Raw genomic sequence first — 21,246 nt, forward strand, 5'->3', positions numbered from 1 at the left:
CTCACTCTGGCCTCGAACTCATAAAGATCTGCCTGCCCTGGCCTCCCTGAGTGCTGAGATCACAGGCGTGCACCACCATATCAGGCTCACAAAACCTTCCTTACTCTGAGTAGGTAGAGCAACAGTATCCTTAGTTTGCCTTAGCATTTAGTACTTGAATTATATGTACAATAATAAGTTATAGGATGAAAATAGTAAATGTTTAATTCATTGTCTCTTTGCCATGTAATGTACTAGACTGTTTGTAGCATTCTTTCTTTTTCTTTCTTTCTTTTTTTCTTTTCTTTCTTTTTTATTTTTATTTTTTGTTATTTTGATTCAGGGTTTCTCTGTGTGGCCTTGGCTGTCCTGGACTCACTTTGTAGAGCAGGTTGGCCTCGAACTCACAGAGATCTGCCTGTCCTTGTCTCCTGAGTGCTGGAATTAAAGGTATGTGACACCATACTCAGCTTGCACTCACTCTTGTTAGACCTGGAGACATCTTTTTTATAGTTTTTTTTTGTTTTGTTTTAAAGTAAAAGCTGTTCATATTGTTCTGAAGTGAAATTTACAGATAAAATAATCTATTTTAACTTTTAAGAATTAGCATAGGTTAAAAAAATTAGTATAGGTGTTGGCACATGCCTTTAAATCAAAGCTACCCTGGTCTAGCAAGTGCCAGGACTACACAGTGAAACTGTGTTAAAAAAAACAAAAACAAAACAAAAAACCACCACCAACAACAACAGAAAAACAAAAACCATTAGTATAGGTAGTAGAATACTTGTTTATTATTCACCTTGGCCTAATGTCAGTCTGCAGTGATGCATACCTGCTGGTGTGCTTGGACACATATGTACAAACACGTACTTGCGCGTGTACACACACACACACACACACACACACACACACACACACACACACACACACACACCCCTACCTAACTGTGATAAAGGAGATGGAAGTTGGGTATAGCACAGAATTTGACTATAGTATCTAAGAGCCACATCCATGTTGATAGTATGTCTGTGATGTTCTCTGGCGTTTCTACAGTTTATATACTCACTGAAGGTAGCAGCTATGAGAGGGAATTTATTATCCGTGCCCTGATGACTGAGATGTAGAGTAATGTCTTTTCTGAGCTAGTGACTAGGTTCATTTCTGAAACATGTAAATTTGTTTGGGGCGGTATGCACAAAACTGCCCGAATTAGTTTTTTACTATAAAATGGACACAAGGCAAGAAAGAAATGCTGGGATAGTGGGAGAAGGAGGTAGTCTGGGATTGGGGGTTGGGAGGGCAGTGGCCGTGTGAGGAACGGGGAGAGCGAGAGTTCCAGGTCGAGGGCAGTGCGCTTCCAAAGCTGGGAGATGGAAGGCAGTCTTGCATGCCCTAAGACTAAGGAAGCGCTGGTGGACGGCAAGCAGGCTGTGGGGAGGAGGCGTCAGATGGGCAGCCAGGCCACACAAGGCAGCCGTAGGGCAGAGAGGCTGAAGGTTTTCCACAGCAGAGCTGGTTTTCAGCATGGCTCCCGTTGATACTGTGTGTCCCTTCGCTGCACATTGTGCCCCCTGCTGCTCAGCCAGGTAACCAGACTTAAGATGGATTCGTCCTTTTGGAGAGTGTGTGCCCTGTCTCGCTATGTGTCTCCTTAGGGAAGTGCTCACCTCTCTTGGGGGAATCACGACCTAATGTGGACTCTGAAGTGCAGTAGAATTCAGTCCCGCGGGGCTCCAGAGAATCAGCTTTCTATTCTTTGCACTTGGAGCTCTGCAGGGCTTGGAACGCTTCAGTGAGCATGAAACTATTTTATTTCTGTTTTAGGATGTGAGATTCTTCTGGGTACATTTCAGTACTTACAGAGATCATTAGCGTTTATAAGGGGAAGGGATGAGGAACTGAGGACAAATCTAGAGGCTGGAGGTAGCTGGTTAATAAAGTGCTTGCCGCAGAAGCATAGGTACCTCACTTTGATCCCTAGCACCCACATAAAAAGTTGGGTAAGGTTGTGGTTCTTGTAGTCCTAATGCTCTAGAGCCAGAACTGGGACTCCTGGGCTAGCTAGCCTTGCATAGTTGGCAAGTCTCAGGTCCTAGTGGGACACCCTGTCTCAGAAAACAAGGTGGGCTGCTGGGTGGTGGTGGCACACACCTTCAGTCCCAGTACCAGGGAGGCAGAAGCAGGTGGAATTAAGAATTGGAGGCCAGCCGGGTCTACAGAACAAGTTCCAGGACAGCCGGAGCTACAAAGAAAAACACTGTCTTGAAAAAACAAAAGCAGGGGGCTGGAGAGATGGCTCAGAGGTTAAGAGCGCTGGCTGCTCTTCCAAAAGTCCTGAGTTCATTTCCCAGCAACCACGTGGTGGCTCATAACCATCTATAATGAGATCTGGTGCCCTCTTCTGGCGGACAGGCACACATGCAGGGAGAAAATTGTATATATAATAAATAATTTATTATTTAAAAAATAGAAAGAAAGAAAGAGAGAAAAACCAAAAGCAAAACAACAAAATGGGTATCTCCTGAGGAAGGACACTTGAGGTTCACCTTTGTCTGGTTTTTATATATGTGTATGTATGCATGAATGCACACATATGTGTACACATACACACATGCACAGACAAAGTACAGCTATCAGGTCTTTTCTCTCCATGTACAGCCCTAGTCAGTTTCAAGATCCTTCAGCCTCAGCTTGCTGAGTCCTGGGACTATAGGTATGTACTATTGTACTATCTAATACTTTAGTAATCAGAAATAAAAGGACTGGTGAGATAGCTCAGCAGGTAAGGATGCTGGCCTCCAGGCCTGATGACCTGAGTTCACCCTCTGGGTACCACGTTGGAAGGAAAGAATTTTCTACAAGTTGTCCTCCAACCTTCATATGTTCACCTTGGGGTGTCTCTGTGTGTGTGTAATATAAATTCCTTTTCTTTCTTTCTTTCTTTCTTTCTTTTTTTTTTTTTTTTTTTTTGAGACAAGGTTTCTTTGTGTAGCTTTGGCTGTCCTGGACTCCCTTCGTAGACCAGGCTGGCCTCGAATTCACAGTGATCCACCTGCCTCTGCCTCCCAAGTGCTAGGATTAAAGGCATGGGCTACCACACCTGTCTATAAAATAAATTCTGAAAAACAGCAGTGCTGGAAAGATGGCTCAGTGGCTAAGAGCGTAGGCTGCTTTCCAGAGGATCAGTGCTTCATTATAACCCACATGGTGCTCATTACCTGTAACTCCACTTCCATGGGAGCTGATGCTTTTTCTGGCCTCCGTAGTACCAGGTAACAATAGAAGACAATTTAAGATTCCATTTGAAAAATAAGACAGCCTCAGATTTACCTAGCCTGCAGTTACATTAAAACAGATTCTTAGCCGGGTGGTGGTGGCGCACGCCTTTAATCCCAGCACTTGGGAAGCAGAGGCAGGTGGATCTCTGTGAGTTCGAGGCCAGCCTAGTCTGCAAAGCAAGTCCAGGATAGCCAAGGATACAGAGAAACCCTGTCTCGAAAAACCAAAGAAACCAAACTAAACCAAACCAAAACAACAACAACAAAAAACCCAGATTCTTTAACCTCTGCTTTTGTAGCCAGGCAGTAGTGGCGCACGCCTTTAATTCCAGCACTGGGGAGGCAGAGGCAGGTGGATCTCTGTGAGTTCGAGGCCAGCCTGGTCTACAAAGTGAGCCCAGGACAGGAAGGCTACACAAAGAAACTCTTGAAAAACCAAACAAATGTCTGCTTTTGTAGTATTGCACTACATGTTTATTTTGAACTATATAAATTGGCCTATAAATTTTTCACTAAAAGAAGAATGTTTTTGCTAGGTTTGGTACCTGTAATCCCAGAATTTGGGAGGCTGGAGGATTACTGTGAGATTGAGCCCAGCCTGGGCTACATAATGAGTTTCAGGTCAGCCTGGGCTACAGATGAGGCCCTGTCTTAAAAAAATCAGACTAAGAAGGGGGGCGTGTTTCTTACTAGAGCATTTTTCTTATGATGTCTTAGGTTAAAATTACATTCAGTGAAGATTCTTTATAATTTCTTAGGCCAGGTGGTTGCAGCTGTTCGGTGTGGTTGAGCGGCAGTGCCAGGAGCAGATTGTCACCCAGCAGGAGCAGTTCCACAGGCAGATCCAGGTGAGTTGCCCTGAACATTGATGCTTTTTATCAGTGAGATTTGCAGACAAAAACAGCTTATGCATTCATTAATTTTGCTTATGAAGACAAGACATCACACTCAGAGTAATAGCATATATTGAAACATGGCCTTAACATTAAAAAAAAAAGTTTAATGTATTTGTTTTTAACCCTTTCTGTTTTCAGAGAATACAGGAGGAAATAAGGAGGTTAGTGAAGCTGCAGATGAGCAATGCTTCCTGGCCTTCCTGCAGCAGCAGTTCTGTGAGCCAACAGGTGTCCTCAGAAAGCCAAATGGGCTGCTTTTCTGAAAACAGCGAGAGAAATGAATCTTTCATCAGTTACCCAGAGTCTAAGGAGCCCGAGACACAGCTAGACGTGTCCACGTCCCACCCAGACTGCAATGTGGACAGCAGCTCAATGAGTAGTGGCTACGGCACCTTCTGCATCCTGGAGATGAACACTCACAAGGCTAAGGAGCCCACGGCACCCATTGAGCCCGAGGTGGCTTCCCAGGGGCAGCACACAGTCCCTGGGGTGCAGGCACATGCCCCTGCAGGTGGCGCAGCAGCCATAAACTTTTTTGCACAGACCCCTGAAGAGCTTTGTGCATCTCTAAAGGAAGACGTCTCCACTTTTCCTGGTGAATTTGAACATAATTTTCTTGGTGAAAACAAGATTTCTGAAGTATACAGTGGAAAAGCAAATAGGTAAGTCAAAACTCCTCTCTCATTTGAAGGGTTTACGCATTTATTAATGACATTTAGAATATGGTAGATAATGTTCTTTTTTATTTGGTCCACAGGAGAATGAGATATATTTGGACACAAATCAGGTTTTTTAAAGATTTTTTTAGCCGGGCGTGGTGGCGCGTGCCTTTGATCAGTCCCAGCATTTAGAAGGCAGAGACAGGTAGATTGCTGTGAGTTGGAGGCCAGCCTAGTCTACACAGCAAATCCAGAACAACTAAGATAACACAGAGAAACCCTGTCTTGAAAAACTAAAAGATTTACTTTATTATATTTACGGTGATCTGCCGCAGGCCACAAGAGGGCACCAGATCTCACAGATGGTTGTGAGCCACCATGTGGTTGCTGGGAATTGAACTCAGGACCTCTGGATGAGCAGCCAGCGCTCTTAACCTCTGAGCCATCTCTCCAGCCCTGACACAAAAAAGTTTTACCATTTAAGTCTGACTCTTACGTGGTGCATGTGGAGAACTGAAGTAAACAAGCCCTGTGTACGAATGACTCCCGACTCTTCGCGTGTGCAGTGCTTTAAGACTGTGGAATGTGGGGCTGGAGAGAGGGCTGGGCAGTTAAGCGCTCCGGCTGCTCTTGTGGAGGACCTGGGTTCTGTTCCAGCACCCACATGGCAGCTAATGACTGTATTGCAGTTCCAGTTGTACAGCACCTCCACTTGGGCCCCTCGGGCACTATGCATATGTGGTACACATATATACCATGCAGGTAAAATAGCCATATACATAAGGAGGCGCACACCTTTAATCCTAGCACTCAGGAAGGCGGCAGAGGCAGGTGGATATCTGTGAGTTCAAGTCACACAGTCAAGGCTACACAGAAAACCCTGTCTCGAGAAACCAAAAAAAAAAAAAAAAAAAAGAAAGAAAAAGAAAAGAAAGTAATTGTATTTCTCTTTTTAAGTACTAAGTCTATAACATCATGGGCACAAAAGCTGAAGCAGAACCAGCTGAAGCACGCACATTCAGAAGACGGCTGCTCAAGACCCAAGCCAGGGAGCGAGCCAAACCGGAAGCCTGCAACTGAAACAGTAGGTGATATGGGCTCTTCACGCATGTCATGTCTCCTCATGGTTACACTGGGATTGGTGTGGTTGTGTTCGTTTGTTTATTTATGAATCTATTTATTTATTTATTTATTTTTGAGACAACATCTCTCTGTGTAGCCTTGGCTGTCCTGGACTCGCTTTGTAGACCAGGCTGGCCTCGAACTCACAGGGATCCCCCTGCCTCTGCCTCCTGAGTGCTGGGATTAAAGGCGTGCGCCACCACGCCCGGCTGAATCTCTTTTTTAAAAAGACTTACTTAATTTCATGTGTTTGCTTGCGTGCGTGTTAGTGCACCACATGCGTGCAACGCCCCGGGAGGCCAGAAGAGGGCATCAGATTCTGTGGAGTCACCGGTGTTTGTGAGCTGCCATGAGCCCCGAGGTCTGCTCCCAGCACTTTAAAGCACAGCTTCAAAGAGTGTATGTTACTAGCACCCTGCAGCAGGTAGTACTGTATGTGCTGAGCACTTGAAGTACCTTTCTTAAAATTTCTGAAGTTTGTACAATTCTGATTCTACAATTTGAATTGTAAAGTAGTAATAGGCTTTTCTTCCTTGTGGCTGGGCTTGCCCTATAGCCTGGGCTGCCTCCTCTTCGGCCTCCCAGCCTCCTGATGGCAGGGATCGCCGTAGCTCTCCACCGTGCTCTGCAAGGTTAAATGTTTATGCTCCATGTGGAACTTTTTGCTCACCCAGCAACTCAATTCATTAAAGGGTCATGGATCACAAAGTTCTGGTATATGTTTATGGCTGTCATGGCCTACACTGTAATGGGATAGCACTGCTTAGTGTCATTCATGGAGGTTCCTAGGTCAGGTCTTTGTGCAGGCTGAGAAGGTCAGTTCCTTTAAAAATGGCCTGTGCCATCATCTATAGTGTGATCTCTAATGAGGCCTGCAGGCTGAGTACTGTATACATAATAATAAATAAATCTTTTTTAAAAAATGGGCTGTGTCCTGGTCACTCTGAATATGCCTTTAATCTACGGCAAAAATTGAATTAAAAAGTTGTAAGAGTTTCTCAGTAGTGTGGTGGTGGTGGCGCATGCCTTTAATCTCAGTACTGGGGAGGCAGAGGCAGGCAGATCACTGTGAGTTTGAGTAATAGGACACCCAAGGCTACACAGAGAAACCCTGTCTTGAAAAAAAAAAACAAACAAACCAAAACAAAAAAAGAGTTTCTCGGTCTTTAAATTTTTCTTTTTGGGGACGGACAGGGTTTTTCTGTGTAATAGCCCTGGCTTCACTGAACTCGCTTTGTAGAGCAGGATGGCCTTGAACTCAAGTGCTGGGATCCAAGGAGTGTGCTATGATGCCTGGCTTTAAATTGTTTGGCTTTTTTTTTTCTTTCTTTTCTTTTCTTTTTTTTTTTTTTTTGAGACAGGGTTGTGTTATCTTGGTGGCCCTGGACTCTTTTGTAGACCAAGCTGGCCTTGAACTCACAGAGGTCTACCTGCCTCTGCCTCCCAAGTGATGGGATTAAAGGTGTGGGCCACCACGCCTGGCCAAAGATTTATTTATTTATTCTGTATATAGTGTTTTAGCTGCATGTATACCTGCACACCAGAAGATCTCACTATAGGTGGTTGTGAGTCACCATGTGGTTGCTGGGAATTGAACTCAGCTTTAGAAGAACAGCTAGTGTTCTTAACCTCTAAGCCATCTCTCCATCCCCTTAAATTGTTCTTTACCTATTTACTTGCTGTTTATTTATTTGTGTATATCAGTTATGGGTGTGCACACTACGTTTGCATGTAGAAGACAGTGGACATTTGAGAGCCAGGAGCTGGAGATTGAACGCAGGCTGTCAGGAGAGCCAGTGAGCACCTGTACCCTCGAGCATCTCACTGTCCTTTCTCTCAGCCCTTTGAAATTTTTATTTCATTTTAGTTTTTGAGGCAGGGTCTCTACATAGCCCTGGCTGGCTGGAATTTACTATGTAGACCAGGCTGGCTTAGAGATCACAGCGATCCGCCTATCTCTGCTTTTGAGTTCTGGGATTAAAGGTGTGTGCCACCATGCCTGCATATGCTCAGACTTTTAAAGGAATTACCTATTTCTCTTTTTGTAGTGTCACCCCCCCCCCTTTTTTTTTTGAGTCAGACTCTAACATTGTGGCCCAGGTAGTGTTGAACTCGTGCTAATCCTCCTGCCTCAGAGGCTCAGGTGTGCAGATTACAGGGGTTCAGCACACGCTCAGCTTGCACTGTGTGGGTTTCTAGTGCTAAGGTCAGGGCCTCTCCAGGTTGGTGCTGAGAGGACAGAGGTGAAGATGAATGAAGCTCTGTGAACTGCGTGTGCTTGTGAGGCCACGGAAGCCTGCCATTGCTCTTGCTGTCGTTGTAGCCTGGAGAGGCCGTTAGTGCTGTGGGTGGGTCTCTTATTTTGAACTACTTTGCCAACAGTAGTGGGATATCATTTTTTAAAACAATAGTCTGAGACTATTTGGAGATTGGCGTAGAAAATTGCTATTTTCTTTGTAGTTGTTTGGCATAAAGGGAGAATGTTTGTCTACTTAATAGTTTTTTCTGTTTTTTATTTTTTTGTTTTTTGTTTTTAAGATTTATTTATTCTGTATACAATTTTTTTTAAAGATTTATTTATTTTACATATATGAGTGTTCTGTCTCATGCAAACTAGAAGAGGGATTCAGATTCTATTACAGATGGTTGTGAGCCACCATGTGGTTGCTGAGAATTGAACTCAGGACCTCTGGAAGAACAGATAGCGATCCTAACCACTGAGCCATCTCTCCGGCCACCTGTATACAGTGTTGAGTCTGCATGTACAACTGCAGGCCAGAAGAGGGCACCACATCTCCTTATAGATGGTTGTGAGCCACCGTGTGGTTGCTGGGAATTGAACTCAGGACTTCTGGAAGAGCAGCCAGTGCTCTTAGCCCCTGAGCGTCATCTCTCCAGCCCCAGTTTCTTTCTTTCTTTCTTTCTTTCTTTTTTTTTTTTTTTTTTTGTTTTTGTTTTTTTGAGACAGGGTTTCTCTGTGTAGCCTTGGCTGTCCTGGACTCGCTTTGTAGACCAGGCTGGCCTCAAACTCACAGTGATCCGCCTGCCTCTGCCTCCCAGTGCTGGGATTAAAGGTGTGCGCCACCACACCCAGCTCCCAGTTTCTTTTGTTTTGTAAAACTTAACACTTAAATGCCATCTCATTCTTCACTTCCCAAAGACAGGGTCTCCTTAAACAGATAAGGCTGCCTTCCAACTTGTAATTCTCCTGCCTCTGCCTTCTGAGTTCTAGGGTTACATGGGGACATAGCCCCGCACCATGCCCATCCTCCTTTCTATGTGTGGACATGCTGAGTGCATATCTACTGCCACGCAGACAGTAGTCTTAACCCCAAGGGTTTTTGGGGTTTACTCCTGGTAGAGTCTCAGGTTGTGACTACTATTTTATATTGCCTCACAGTTCCTAAACTTTGCTGCACGTTGGAGTCACCTGTGATTTAGAAGTGTACTCATTCTGGCTGCTGGTGCTAGGTGTTGTGACTGCTAGCCAGTGGGTTTGCCTGTGAAGGAGATTTATATTCATGGATACCCGTTTGGGGGTCTCTAAGAGGTCCCTGGGTGGGTTGGTTGTGTAGTGTGTCCTCGTCAGTCAGGCCAGCAGCCACCACCCTCGCACAGCTGACCATGCCCCTTGCCGCTGATCTACCCTGCACCCCAGCAGGGCAGCCAAAGGAGGGGGGTGAATCCAAAGAGTGGTTTATTTTTTCTTTTTTAATATTTATTTTTTTAATTTTATGTACATTTGTGTTTTGCCTGCGTGTATCCTCTGTCTGAGGATGTCAGATCTTGAAGTTACAGACAGTTATGAGCTGCCAGGTGGGTGCTGGGAATTGAACCTGGCTCCTTCAGAAGAGCAGTGCTCTTAAGCGCTGAGCCATTTCTCCAACCTCAAAGGGGTGATTTCCACTATCATCTCCTGGGTTAATTTTTCCTCATGGCAGATATACTTGGCATTAAATCATTTGAGGAAATCAAGGTTCTGTGGTGTCAATGAACTGTAGGTGATTTTGAGGTGATTCTGGCTGGTGACGTGGGACTTGCCTGCCTGATACATTTCTTTGTTGGAGGATTCTGGGTTCACAGAAGTTGGAAACTGTTTACTGAGCCTCTGTCTGCCCAAGTGCTTTCAGTTTTGTTCCACAAAGGGGACTGTTATCAGAATTGCCCTCTGATGAGCTGCTGCTCCTGCACAGTGCTGGTTTATTCTGGGAAATAGTTACTTTGAAGTCCATCTTGACTTTGTGTATTGTGTGGCTAAAGTTGTTCTTTGTTTCTGTGGTCTTTTGTTTCCTTCTCAATGGGCTGAAGGACTTGGGTTTCTCAGATTGGCCTTTAGACTGCGCTCCTCATCAGCGAGTCCTTGTGTTGGGCTCAGGCCAGCATCTTTGCCTAAGAGGACTTATGTTTAGAAGGCCTTTGCTGAATCGTGCTTTTACTCTCAAGTGGCCCTTTTCTTCAGTGGCTGTCCTTTTAGGGGTGATAGGTATTGTTTACTCAGAAGGTTGCAGCCAGCAGTTGTGTATGGCAGGGTGTTAGTGCGTGGTGTGTTTGCTCCTGCCTTACTCAAGGCTTGGACTTCAGAGCAGGGTGAGGTCTAAATTTTTCCCCCCGAGACAGGGTTTCTCATGTAGTCCTGGCTGTCCTGGACTTGCTTTGTAGACCAGGCTGTTGGGAGTATTTGATTGATCTTCCATAGACACTGCCAGATTGGGACAGTCAGGAGTTCTAAGGAACAGATGGTGACTGAGGAGTTTATGTCTTGATAGAAAGAGGTGGAGTGGTACCCTATGCGCAGGCTCATGAGTAGCCTGTTCCCTCTAATAAAGGGCTGCCCAGGAATTCTTATTTCTGGAGGATGGAAGAGGAGGAGCACCTGGAAGAGGGCAGTGGAAGCCGGGCAGTGGTGGCACATGCCTTTAATCCCAGCACTCAGATTTGTGTCTGTGTGTGTGTCTGTGTATGTGTGTGTGGAAATACCTGCAGGCACCTACAGAGGCCAGAAGATGGCATTGGATCCCCTCCAGCTGGACCCCTGTTAGCAGTCCGATGTGAGTGAGGGCTGCGAACTGAGCGAGGGTCCTTTGCAAAAGGAGTACATGCTCTTAAACCCTCGACCTCTGGGCTACCTCTTCAGCACTGCTTTGTTTTTTACTCAGAAGGGACAGTGGGCACCTTTAACCTTTGTGGGACTAGCATGCACTTGTTTGTGATGTGAAGGCTGAGAGCCTGACAGTATCCACCTGCAGTCCTAGCCCTGAGGGAGGAGGGCAGGATGCTCAGGAACCAAAGCCAGCCTGGACTGCAGAGCAAGACTCTGTCTCAAAACAAACAACAACCAAGGGTTGGGGCTGGAGAGGTATCTCCATGCTTAAGAGCATTGGCTGCTCTTCCAGAGGACCCGGGTTCAATTCCCAGCTCCCATATGGTGGCTCACAACCATCTGTAATACTGGTCCCAGGTGACCTGACACCACCTTCTGGTCTACGTGTGCACCAAGCACATGAGTGCTACACAAGCACACATGCAGGCAAAATACCCGTATATATGATGATAAAAATCAAAACCCAGAATCAGGGCTAGGGGCGTAGCTTGTATGGCAACATGCTTTTCTGGCATGGCCGATTTGGGCTTGGTCTTCAGTACCAACGCACACGCAGAAGAGTTATCCAGAATGCAGGAAGGTGATGAGGTGGCTTTTTGTTTTTGGTTTTTGGTTTTTTGGTTTTTTGAGACAGGGTTTCTCAGTGTAGTCTTGGCTGTCCTGGACTTGCCGTGTAGACCAGGCTGGCCTCGAACTCACGAAGAACCGCCTACCTCTGCCTCCCGAGTGCTGGGATTAAAGGTGTGTACCACCACGCCTGGCAAAGATGATGAGTTTTAGGTCATCCTGGCCTACAGAGCCAGAGCCTGTCTCAAAGAAACAAAAGAAGGCCTGGGTGGAGCATTCTGCCTAGTGTGCCCATGGCCCCGGGATTATGTTGTCCACAAACAACCCAAAGGTAATTTATTATTTGCAGTTCATACTATCAAGCTGTGGTTTTGAGTCATTTGATTTCCTAAAGATGTGATGATATAAACAGGTTATTAGGTTCATTTTTTAAAAAAGATTTATTTATTTATTATATATACAGTGCTCTGCCTGCATGTACTCCTGCACGACAGAAGATGGCATTAGCTCACATTACAGATGGTTGAGAGCCACCGTATAGTTGCTGGGAATTGAACTCATGACCTCTGGAGGAACAGTCCATGCTCTTAACCTCTTGGCCATCTCTCCAGCCCCATTTTTTTTTTTTAACCTAGTGACTAATTCCAGATGTCTCAAATTCATGCTGGAAATTGATAACAAACTGTAAATACAGTTTGGCTCCCAACTCATATATTACGCCTGTCTTTGGCTTTCTAGCTCCTTCTAAGAACCCTCTAGCTTCACAGGTACCAAAACAAAACAGAAAACAATTTCCCGCCCCCAACTACCACCAAACCAAACAAAAAATCAAAACCCTTGATGAGATGACTGGGGAAGGAGGAGCTGCACTGCACTGCACTGCCTGGCCATCCTCCACGGTGCCCTCTGCAGCCTGGCTCAGCGGGGTGTGCCCAGTGCATTTAGCTGCCCCCAACTGTGCTCTTTCTTCTCTTGCAGCCTGCCCTTGCTGCCGAAGCCGCACATCCTCGTGCCTTTTACCTCAACAAACCAACAGAAAGCCCAAGTTCTTTGATGTCAGATACGGGGACAGGTATGGAATTATTTTTAAATTTTTTTGGGAGACAGGTCTCACTGTGTAACCCTGGCTGGCTTGGAACTCACCTTGTGGACTGGTCTGGCCTCAAACTTTCAGAGAGCTTTCTGCTTCTGCCTCCCATGTGCTATGACCTGAATGCAAATGTAAAAGAAAAAAAAAATTGCCCTTTCTTTTAGTTTATGTACATAGGAGAGTTTTGCTTACACGTGTGACTGTGCACCGTGCCTGTGCCTGGTGCCCTGGCAGACCAGAAGAAAGTGTTGGATCCCCCTGGAACTGGAATTACAAATGTGTGAGCCACCATGTGGGTGCTGGGACTTGAACCCGTGTCTTCAGGAAGAACAGCAAGTGCTCTTAGCCACCAAGCCTTCTCTACAACCCCTTGAACTTAGAGTTTGTTTTACCGCCAGCTGGCCTGCGTTTCCTGCTGTGTGGTGAGAAGCTTGAGCAGTGTCTGGCTTCTCTGAGAGCCGTGTGCGCCTCTCCTCCCCTGGCCATGGGTTGTTACAGGTGCCACAAGGGTGGGCGGAGCGGCGCGGCCGCAGTGCTTCCAGACAGCTGCATAACTGTCTGCAGCGCTTTCCCGTTGCTCCACAAGGGCTCTGCGAGTTTAATCTGTCCGCAAGCCATGGCTGGCTATGCTGTCTTCCTGGCTTTAGGTGCTGACTCCCGGTTTTAGCACCGTTCCCCACACGGCAGTCCACCCATCCATTTGAGTTAGCTCTGTTTTAACAGCAACTGGACTCCAGCCACCTGCTGTGGCTCCTGCTGTGGCTCCTGCTGCCTCCCTGCTGCCATCCTGCCCTCAGCCTTTAGTGTGTCAGCAACACTGTAGCCAGAGTGCTGTTCTGTGCCTGGGACAACTCCACTCAGAATAGCAGCCAGGGTCTTTTATTTATTTATTTATTTATTTATTTATTTATTAAATTAAGACAGGGTTTCTCTGTGTAGCCCTGACAGTCCTGAATTTGCTTTGTAGACCAGGCTGGCCTTGAACTCACAGAAATCTGCCTGCCTCTGCTTCCCAAGTGCTGGGATTAAAGGCCACCACTGCCCGGCAGCAGCCAGCACCTTTACGGAGTCCCACAAGGCCCAGCAGCATGGAGCTGATCTCCTCCTGTGCTGAGAGTCTGCTGATGTTTGGCAGCAGCTCATCGGAAGACTGCCTCAGCTGCCCCCTCTACTTAGATGTTTCCTCCTGATGGGAGAAACTCCTAGCTGTTAGCCTCTCAGTGAGACAGGCCTTGCCATCCTTTGAAAATAGTTCTCCCAGAACCCTCCCTGAAGTAGCAAAGCCAGAGACTGGGACAGAGGTGCAGCTCTAGGAGGGACCCGGCGATGCTGGGACCTGGCGATGCTAAGACACCGACCTTATGAACCAAATCTACAACCAGTATTGTTATGTATACAATGCTCTGCCTGCATGTACACCTGCAGTCAGAAGAGTGCATCAGATCACATTTTAGATGCTTGTGAGCCACCATGTGGTTGCTAGGAATTGAACTCAGGACCTTTGGAGGAGCACTCAGTGCTCTTAACCTCTGAGCCATCTCTCCAGCCCTAGGCAGATACTGTTAATCCCAGCAGTTGGGACGCAGAAGCAGGTGGATCTCTGAGTTCAAGGACAGCTTTGTTTACAGAGTGAGTTCAGGACAGCCGGGAGTACACAGACCAAAAAAAAAAAAGCTGTCTTAAAAAATCCCCATAAATAATAACTGAAGGAACTGTCTCCTATAGCATGTATGAGTAAATGAATGGGCTATTTGCTATTTACCTGATGAGGACCGGAAATCCTGCTCCTCCTGCCACTACCTTCCCAAGTGCTGGGATTACAGCAGTGTGCCAGCATGCCTGCCTTCGGGAACTGATACGGGAACTCAGGGCTTCGTGCGTGCTAGGCAAGCACTCTCCCAGCTCATCTACATCCCAGCCTTACGTGTGTGTGTGTGTGTGTGTGTGTGTGTGTGTGTGTGTGTGTACATGGATACATGTATGTACACGCATGTGTGGGAATATAAGCTGTTGAGGCCAGAGGTCAGCCTAGGGCGTTGTTTGTTAGGAGCTGTCTGCATTTTTTCTTTTATTGAGACAGCCTCACTACGTACTCCTGGCTGTCCTAGAACTCACTGTGTAGACCAGGTGACCCTCTTGCCTCTGCCTACTAAGTGCTGGGATTACAGATGATGTCATTATATCCAGATTTTATTTTAGTTTTTTCAAAACAGGGTTTCTCCATGTAGCCTTGGCTGTCCTGGACTTACTTTGTAGACCCGGCTGGCCTTGAACTCACAGAGATCCTCTTGTCTTTGCCTCCTTAGTGCTGGGATTACAGGTGTGCGTGCTGCCGCCCCCACACCACCACCCAGCTGCCTACTGTGTTTACTTATTTATTTTGGAGGGAAGATGACAAGGGTGGACCATGGTGTGTGTGGAGGTCAGAGGGCAGCGTGTGGGAGTCGGTTCTCCCCTCCCATCATGTGAGTTCCCGGGATAGAACTCAGGCCATCAGATGTGGTAGCAAGAGTTTCATCCACAAAGCCTCTCATTGACCTGTGACTGACTGACTTGTCTAGAACCTTCCTCACTCCTTTCTGTTCTCTGTGTGTGCACATCAGGGCTGACTTACTGGAAGCTGGAGGAGAAGGACATGTATCACTCTTTACCTGACACTTTGGAGAATACGTTTGTATCATCCCCCCCAGAGAGGCCGCTGAGCCAGGTAATGCAGGTGCCCATGCGCGCCCGGGTGCTTGTGTGTTCCGATTGTAGATAACTTTGCCATCATAGACTTTGTATTGTTTCAATTTCTGAATAGGTTTTTTGTTTTGTTTTGTTTTTTTGGTTTTCCGAGACAGGGTTTCTCTCTGTAGCCTTGGCTGTCCTGGACTTACTTTGTAGACCAGGCTGGCCTCAAACTCACAGCGATCCACCTGCCTCTGCCTCCTGAGTGCTGGGATTAAAGGTGTGCACCACCATGCCCGGCTTTGAATAGTTTTTTTTTTTAATTGATTTACTTTTGTTTTGTAAGCATTGATGTTTTGCCTGCATGTATGTCTGTGAGCGCCAGATCTTGGAGTTACAGACAGTTGTGAACTGCCATGTGGGTGCTGAGATTTGAACCTGGGTCCTCTGGAAGAGCAGTCAGTGCTCTTAACTGCTAGGCCATCTTTCCAGCCCCTTGTTTCAACTTCTGGAACGCTGAGCGAAGCATAGGCTTGGGTGTCAGGCTCACTTTCAAATTATATCTCCTCTCATTTCCTATATAATCTTAAAAAGGTTACTTCAAAATGGAAGTAAGCTAGGTATTAGCACTAAGTATGCTGAGGCAGGTAGATTACTGTGAGGTGGAGGCCAGCTTGGGCGACATAATGAGACCCTAGCTCAAGAAAACAAAACAAAGAAACAAAAATACAGGCTGCGGGAGCTCAGTCAGGGCAGCGTTTGTCTTGCAGCCACATCACCTGCGCTCATTCGCAGAGGCTGTTTGTGAAAGGCCTTGAGTGGTGGCACACGCCTCTTGCTGCAGCTCTGGGGAGGTGGAGCAGGCAGTCTCTTCGGCTGGATGGTCTGTCTACACTAGTGGACACGTTCCAGGCCAGTGAGAGAGTCTGTCTCAGAAATACAGGTGTATGGAGCAAGTGGTTGTCTGTAGCCTTCACATGGATAGGCACTGGCATGTGAACACACACAGACATAGACAGAACCATCTAACAAGTAAAAATGCTGTGATTTTTTTAAATGAAATGCTTCTGTGCCTACTGTTATTCTCTCTCTCTCTCTCTCTCTCTCTCTCTCTCTCTCTCTCTCTCTCTCGTGTGTGTGTGTGTGTGTGTGTGTGTGTGTGTGTGTGTGTGTGTGTGTGTGTAGTGGGTTATTGGCAAATTCTTTCCTTGCCTTTTCTCCTAGACCTGTTAGTGATTTCTGTCCTTTCAAAACTTCATTGGGCTGGATGGTGGTGGCGCATGCCTTTGATCCCAGCACTTGGGAAACTGAGACTGGCAGATCTCTGTGAGTTCAAGGCCAGCCTGGTCTACAGAGTGAGCTCCAGGACAGCCAGGGCTACACAGAGAAACCCTGTCTTGAAAAACAAACAACAACAACAAAAAACCCAAACCAAAACTTCCCATTGGATGCATTTGTAACATATTTGTTGTAGTTAATTTAGATGTATAGCCTATTTAATGTTTATTACTAGGATAATTATTATTACGATAGTATTTTCTAACCTGTTACCAATCAATAAAATCAGAGACATCTGCTATGTTTTAAAATAGCCTTGGTTCACCTGGGCAGGGAATATATTAATTCCCTAAACTACCTCCCATATCTCCTTCCCCAACCAATCCCATGCCATCGGCTTCTAATAATTTCTGTCGAGCTACCTCCCATCTATAAACCCAAGTACTTACTAATGGTTTTCGTTTGGGCCAAATCATCCACGCTGGCCATGTGCTTCTTCTCCTCACTTACAGCAGCATCCTTCTCTCTCGTCCCCTTCCTGAGATCCTTTTCCCGCCTCTGACTGCTTCCCTTTCCAAGATCCTCTCTGTCTCCAAAGCCTGTGAACCTTAACCACACCTTTCCTGTTTGCCCTGCCTCTCTGTGTTGGCTTTTTTGTTTTGTTTTTTTGAGACAGGGTTTCTCTGTGTATCCTTGGCTGTCCTAGACTCACTTTGTAGACCAGGCTGGCCTCGAACTCACAGAGATCCACCTGCCTCTGCCTCCTGAGTGCTGGGATTAAAGGCGTGTGCCACAACGTCTGCCTATTCTTTTACTCTTTTTTAAAGATTTATTTATTTATTACGTATACAGTGTTTTGCCTGCATGTACTCCTGCACGCCAGAGGAGGGCACCAGATCTCATTATAGATGGTTGTGAGCCACCATGTGGTTGCTGGGAATTGAACTCAGGACTTCTGGAAGAGCAGGCAGTGCTCTTAACTGCTTAGCCATCTCTCTGCCCTCTTTTACTTTTTAAAAACAGGTCTCATGTAACTCTACCTGATCTTCAATTCACTGTGTTTCTAAGAGTGACCTTGAACTCTTTCGTTTTGGGCTTGTTTCCATGGGCCTGGGATCACAGGTGTGTGCTGTCCTTCCTGGCCGTCTTGCACTTGTAGGTTCTGATCAAGTAATGAAAATAGAAAGGTTTCAATGAACAATGGCATTTGGTGATGCAGCTCAGTTGTAAAGCCCTTGGGTCGATTCCCAGAACCACAAAACAAAGAGGCCCCCAAAATAAAATAAAGAGACACAGCAAAAAATAAGTAAACACACACATAGAGACAGACATGAAAGTGGGAGAAATAAAATAAAAAAAAAAAAAGAAAAGAAAAGAAAAGAAAAAAGGTCCCGTGTGGAAGTGAGGTGACTTCCTTCTGCTAGGGCTCTCTTTAGGGGTCCAGTGTTTCCTGATGGCATTGTCAGTTGGGAACTAGACCACACCATGATCCCAACCATGTCAGGGACCACCTAGGGTTGTATTTGTGGGCTGCTAACTAGGTTCCAATATCTCCTTAGTCCTTACTGGTAGGAGATAAGCAGTTTTCCATTCTGGAGGAGACATAGCTGGAAAGATCTTCAAAGCTGATATTATTAATCTGACAGGCTCAATTTTGAATCTATTTAAAATCTTTCATGGCTTTTTTTTTAAGCTGCTTGCTTTTTTTTTTTTTAACGAATAACAATTTTTTTTGAGATTTATTTATTATTTACACAGTATTCTGCCTGCAGGCCAGAGGATACCAGATTTCATTATAGATGGTTGTGAATCACCATGTGGTTTCTGGGAATTGAACTCAGGACTTTTAGAAGAGCAGACAGTGCTTTTAACCAGCTCAGCCATCTCACCAGCCCATAAGGTGTTGATCTTAATAGTGATAATTCTCCCCACCCCCACTGCTGCCTCCTCCGAGATAGAGTTTCTCTGTGTAGCCCTGTCTGTCCTGGAACTCACTCTATAGTCCAGGCTGGCTTCCAACTCAGAGCCCTGCCTGCCTCTGTGTCCTGAGTGCGGGGGTTAAAGGTGTACACCACCACTGCTCTTACTTTTTTAAGTTTACTGTTTTTTTTTGTTTGCTTTTAAGTGTCTTTAAGTTTATTGCTAGCAATGGGATGAAGTGACAGTTATTTTCCTATCCTAGACATCAAAAGGAAAGCAAGCAGCTTCTCAAGGGCAGACACTACTTCTGTTTCCAACCTCAGTCATCTGCTGAGTGTCAGGAGGACGTTCTTCTAAGTCCTTTAGCCTCATCTGGAGAGCTAAAGCCTGTGTTCCTGACAAGTAGCAAGCCAGCCTGAGCGCCAAGGCCTCACCTTGAGTTTGTCAATCTTCATTCTAGGTCCTGACTCTCGATCCAGCCATACACGTGAAGCCAAAGGAGCTGCTGTCAGGGATTCGGCCCCATGGCTTTTTGAATGCTCTGGATGACAGAATATCCTTTTCACCAGACTCCGTTCTGGAACCAAGCCTGTCTAGTCACTCTGACATTGACTCTTTTTCACAAGCAAGTCACAACGCTTCTCAGGTATCTGGGTTCCCCAAGTACCCTTCAACTACGAAAGCATCACCTGTGGACGCTTGGAAAAACCATGCATTCCAAAGTGAAAGTAGGACCAGTTCCATGATCCCTTCTCTCTACACCATCACTAGCAACGATATTTCAGTCAAAACTGTAGACGAAGAAAACACTGTCACAGTGGCTTCTGCCTCAGTCAATCAGTCCCAGCTTCCAGGTACAGCCAACAGTGTCCCAGAATGCATTTCATTGGCTTCCCTGGAAGATCCTGTGATGTTGTCTAAGTATGTATTTCAGCAACTGGATTATACTGTTACTAGAGTTGTGATGTCTGGTTGAATGATGAAAGTGAGTTCTGTTGGACCGCCGTGCTATATAAAGTCTTAGTGGAATATAGCCTCAGGAGGCAGAGGCAAGTGGAGCTCTGCATTCCCAGCCAACCTGGTTCATGAATTGAGTTCCAGGCAGCCAGGGCTACACAGAGAGACCCTGTCTCAAATTCAGAAACAAAGGTGTTGGCAAAGGTGTCTAGTAAGTGGGAGCTAATCAGAATGCCTCTGTGTCTAGAGCACACGGGGCATCTCCTGGGCTTTCTGGGGTGAGTGGAGGAAGAGGCTGCCCTCGGCTGTGAGAATGACTGTGGGGTGTGTGTCTCATTACTGTGACCTAATTCCAGGCTAAAGCATCTTAAGGAGGACAGGTTTATTTTGGCTCACAGTTTGAGGGGACACAGTCCATCATGGTGAGAAGGCATGTGGCTGGGTGGCGAGCCTGAGCCATCTGGTCACACCATGTCTGCAATCAAGAAGTACAGAAAGATGACACTGGTGCGCAGTTTGCTTTCTCCTCTTTGGTCCTTTTTATTTAGTCTGGGACTCCAGCCCATGGATTTATGCTTTCATATTCAGAGTGGGTCACTTAACCCTGTCTGGAAACACCCTAACAGACACACCTCTGTCTCCTAGGTGATTTCTGTCATGTTGACAGTGAAGATAACTGCCACAGGCCCACCCCTTGCAGTTGACCCTGACACACGTAGCCTGAAGCGTGAGGCTGTGCCCTTGCTCGTCTTATAGGGCAGAGGATGCACTGGCCTGAGAGCGTCTTTCCCTCTTACCAACAGAATCAGGCAGAACCTCAAGGAAAAGCATGCGCGGCATGTAGCGGACCTTCGAGCTTATTATGAATCCGAGATAAGTAGTTTGAAACAGAAACTGGAGGCAAAAGACATTTCTGCTGTTGAAGAGTGGAAGAAGAAAAATGAAATTCTTGTAGACAGGTGAGACTACCGTGGAGCTAGCGTTTCTCCAACTGGGTAGATTTCTTCCACAAAGCGTATTATGGTGTGGTATAAAATGCTGTGAAAAATGTGTAGTGGGCATCTGAAAAGCTATTATAAAGAAGCAGACCAGGGCATGTCTAGAGACACGAGTGAATATATCTAAAGAGTTGAGCTTGGCTTATTTGTTTTCTAATAACTTGTCATGCCTTTTTTTTTTTTTTTTTTTTGGTTTTTCGAGACCGGGTTTCTCTGTGTAGCCTTGGCTGGCCTGGACTCACTTTGTAGACCAGGCTGGCCTCGAACTCACAGCGATCCGCCTGCCTCTGCCTCCCGAGTGCTGGGATTAAAGGCGTATGCCACCACGCCCGGCTTTGTCATGCCTTTTATGTGAATAAAATTCCAAAGAACGTGGAGTTAGCATATGCGGAGAATATCATTTGTGGTATCTTTAATGCTGTGGGCTGGTGAGATGGGCACACAAGGGACACGCTTCCCCCACCAAGTCGTGTGACCTGAGCTTGATCTGTGGAACTCACATGGAGAAGGGAAAGAACTGACATCAAAAGTTGTCCTGTGTGGATCGCGGTGAGTTCAAGGGCAGCCTGGTCTACAAAGCAGGTCCAGGACAGCCTAGGCTACACAGAGAGACCCTGTCTTGAAAAAACTTTAAAAAACAAAAAAAAGTTGTCCTTTGACCTTGCCACACACCATGCACTCACATATACACACAGACATGCACACACAAATAAGGATTTTGGGACTTTTAG

General features: G+C 46.1%; 1 protein-coding gene across 4 annotated transcripts in view; it reads left to right on the forward strand.

Annotated features, from left to right (window-relative positions):
* The window catches only part of MPHOSPH9 (M-phase phosphoprotein 9), a 72,303-nt gene that overhangs the window by 8,550 nt on the left and 42,507 nt on the right, over nucleotides 1–21,246 (forward strand). For all 4 annotated transcript variants that reach the window (XR_014775457.1, XM_084762018.1, XM_084762016.1 and 1 more), the window contains exons 4-10: nucleotides 4,016–4,105; nucleotides 4,292–4,815; nucleotides 5,770–5,896; nucleotides 12,581–12,674; nucleotides 15,296–15,399; nucleotides 19,021–19,481; nucleotides 20,321–20,476. Coding sequence is in view for 3 of the 4 variants with exons in the window: in XM_084762018.1 (XP_084618144.1) it covers nucleotides 4,016–4,105; nucleotides 4,292–4,815; nucleotides 5,770–5,896; nucleotides 12,581–12,674; nucleotides 15,296–15,399; nucleotides 19,021–19,481; nucleotides 20,321–20,476 (1,556 nt within the window). In the remaining variant the exon portion in view is untranslated. The remainder of the gene's footprint in view (nucleotides 1–4,015; nucleotides 4,106–4,291; nucleotides 4,816–5,769; nucleotides 5,897–12,580; nucleotides 12,675–15,295; nucleotides 15,400–19,020; nucleotides 19,482–20,320; nucleotides 20,477–21,246) is intronic.

The sequence above is a fragment of the Acomys minous genome (assembly GCF_964271855.1).
Source record: "Acomys minous genome assembly, chromosome: 16".
NCBI lineage: Eukaryota > Metazoa > Chordata > Mammalia > Rodentia > Muridae > Acomys > Acomys minous.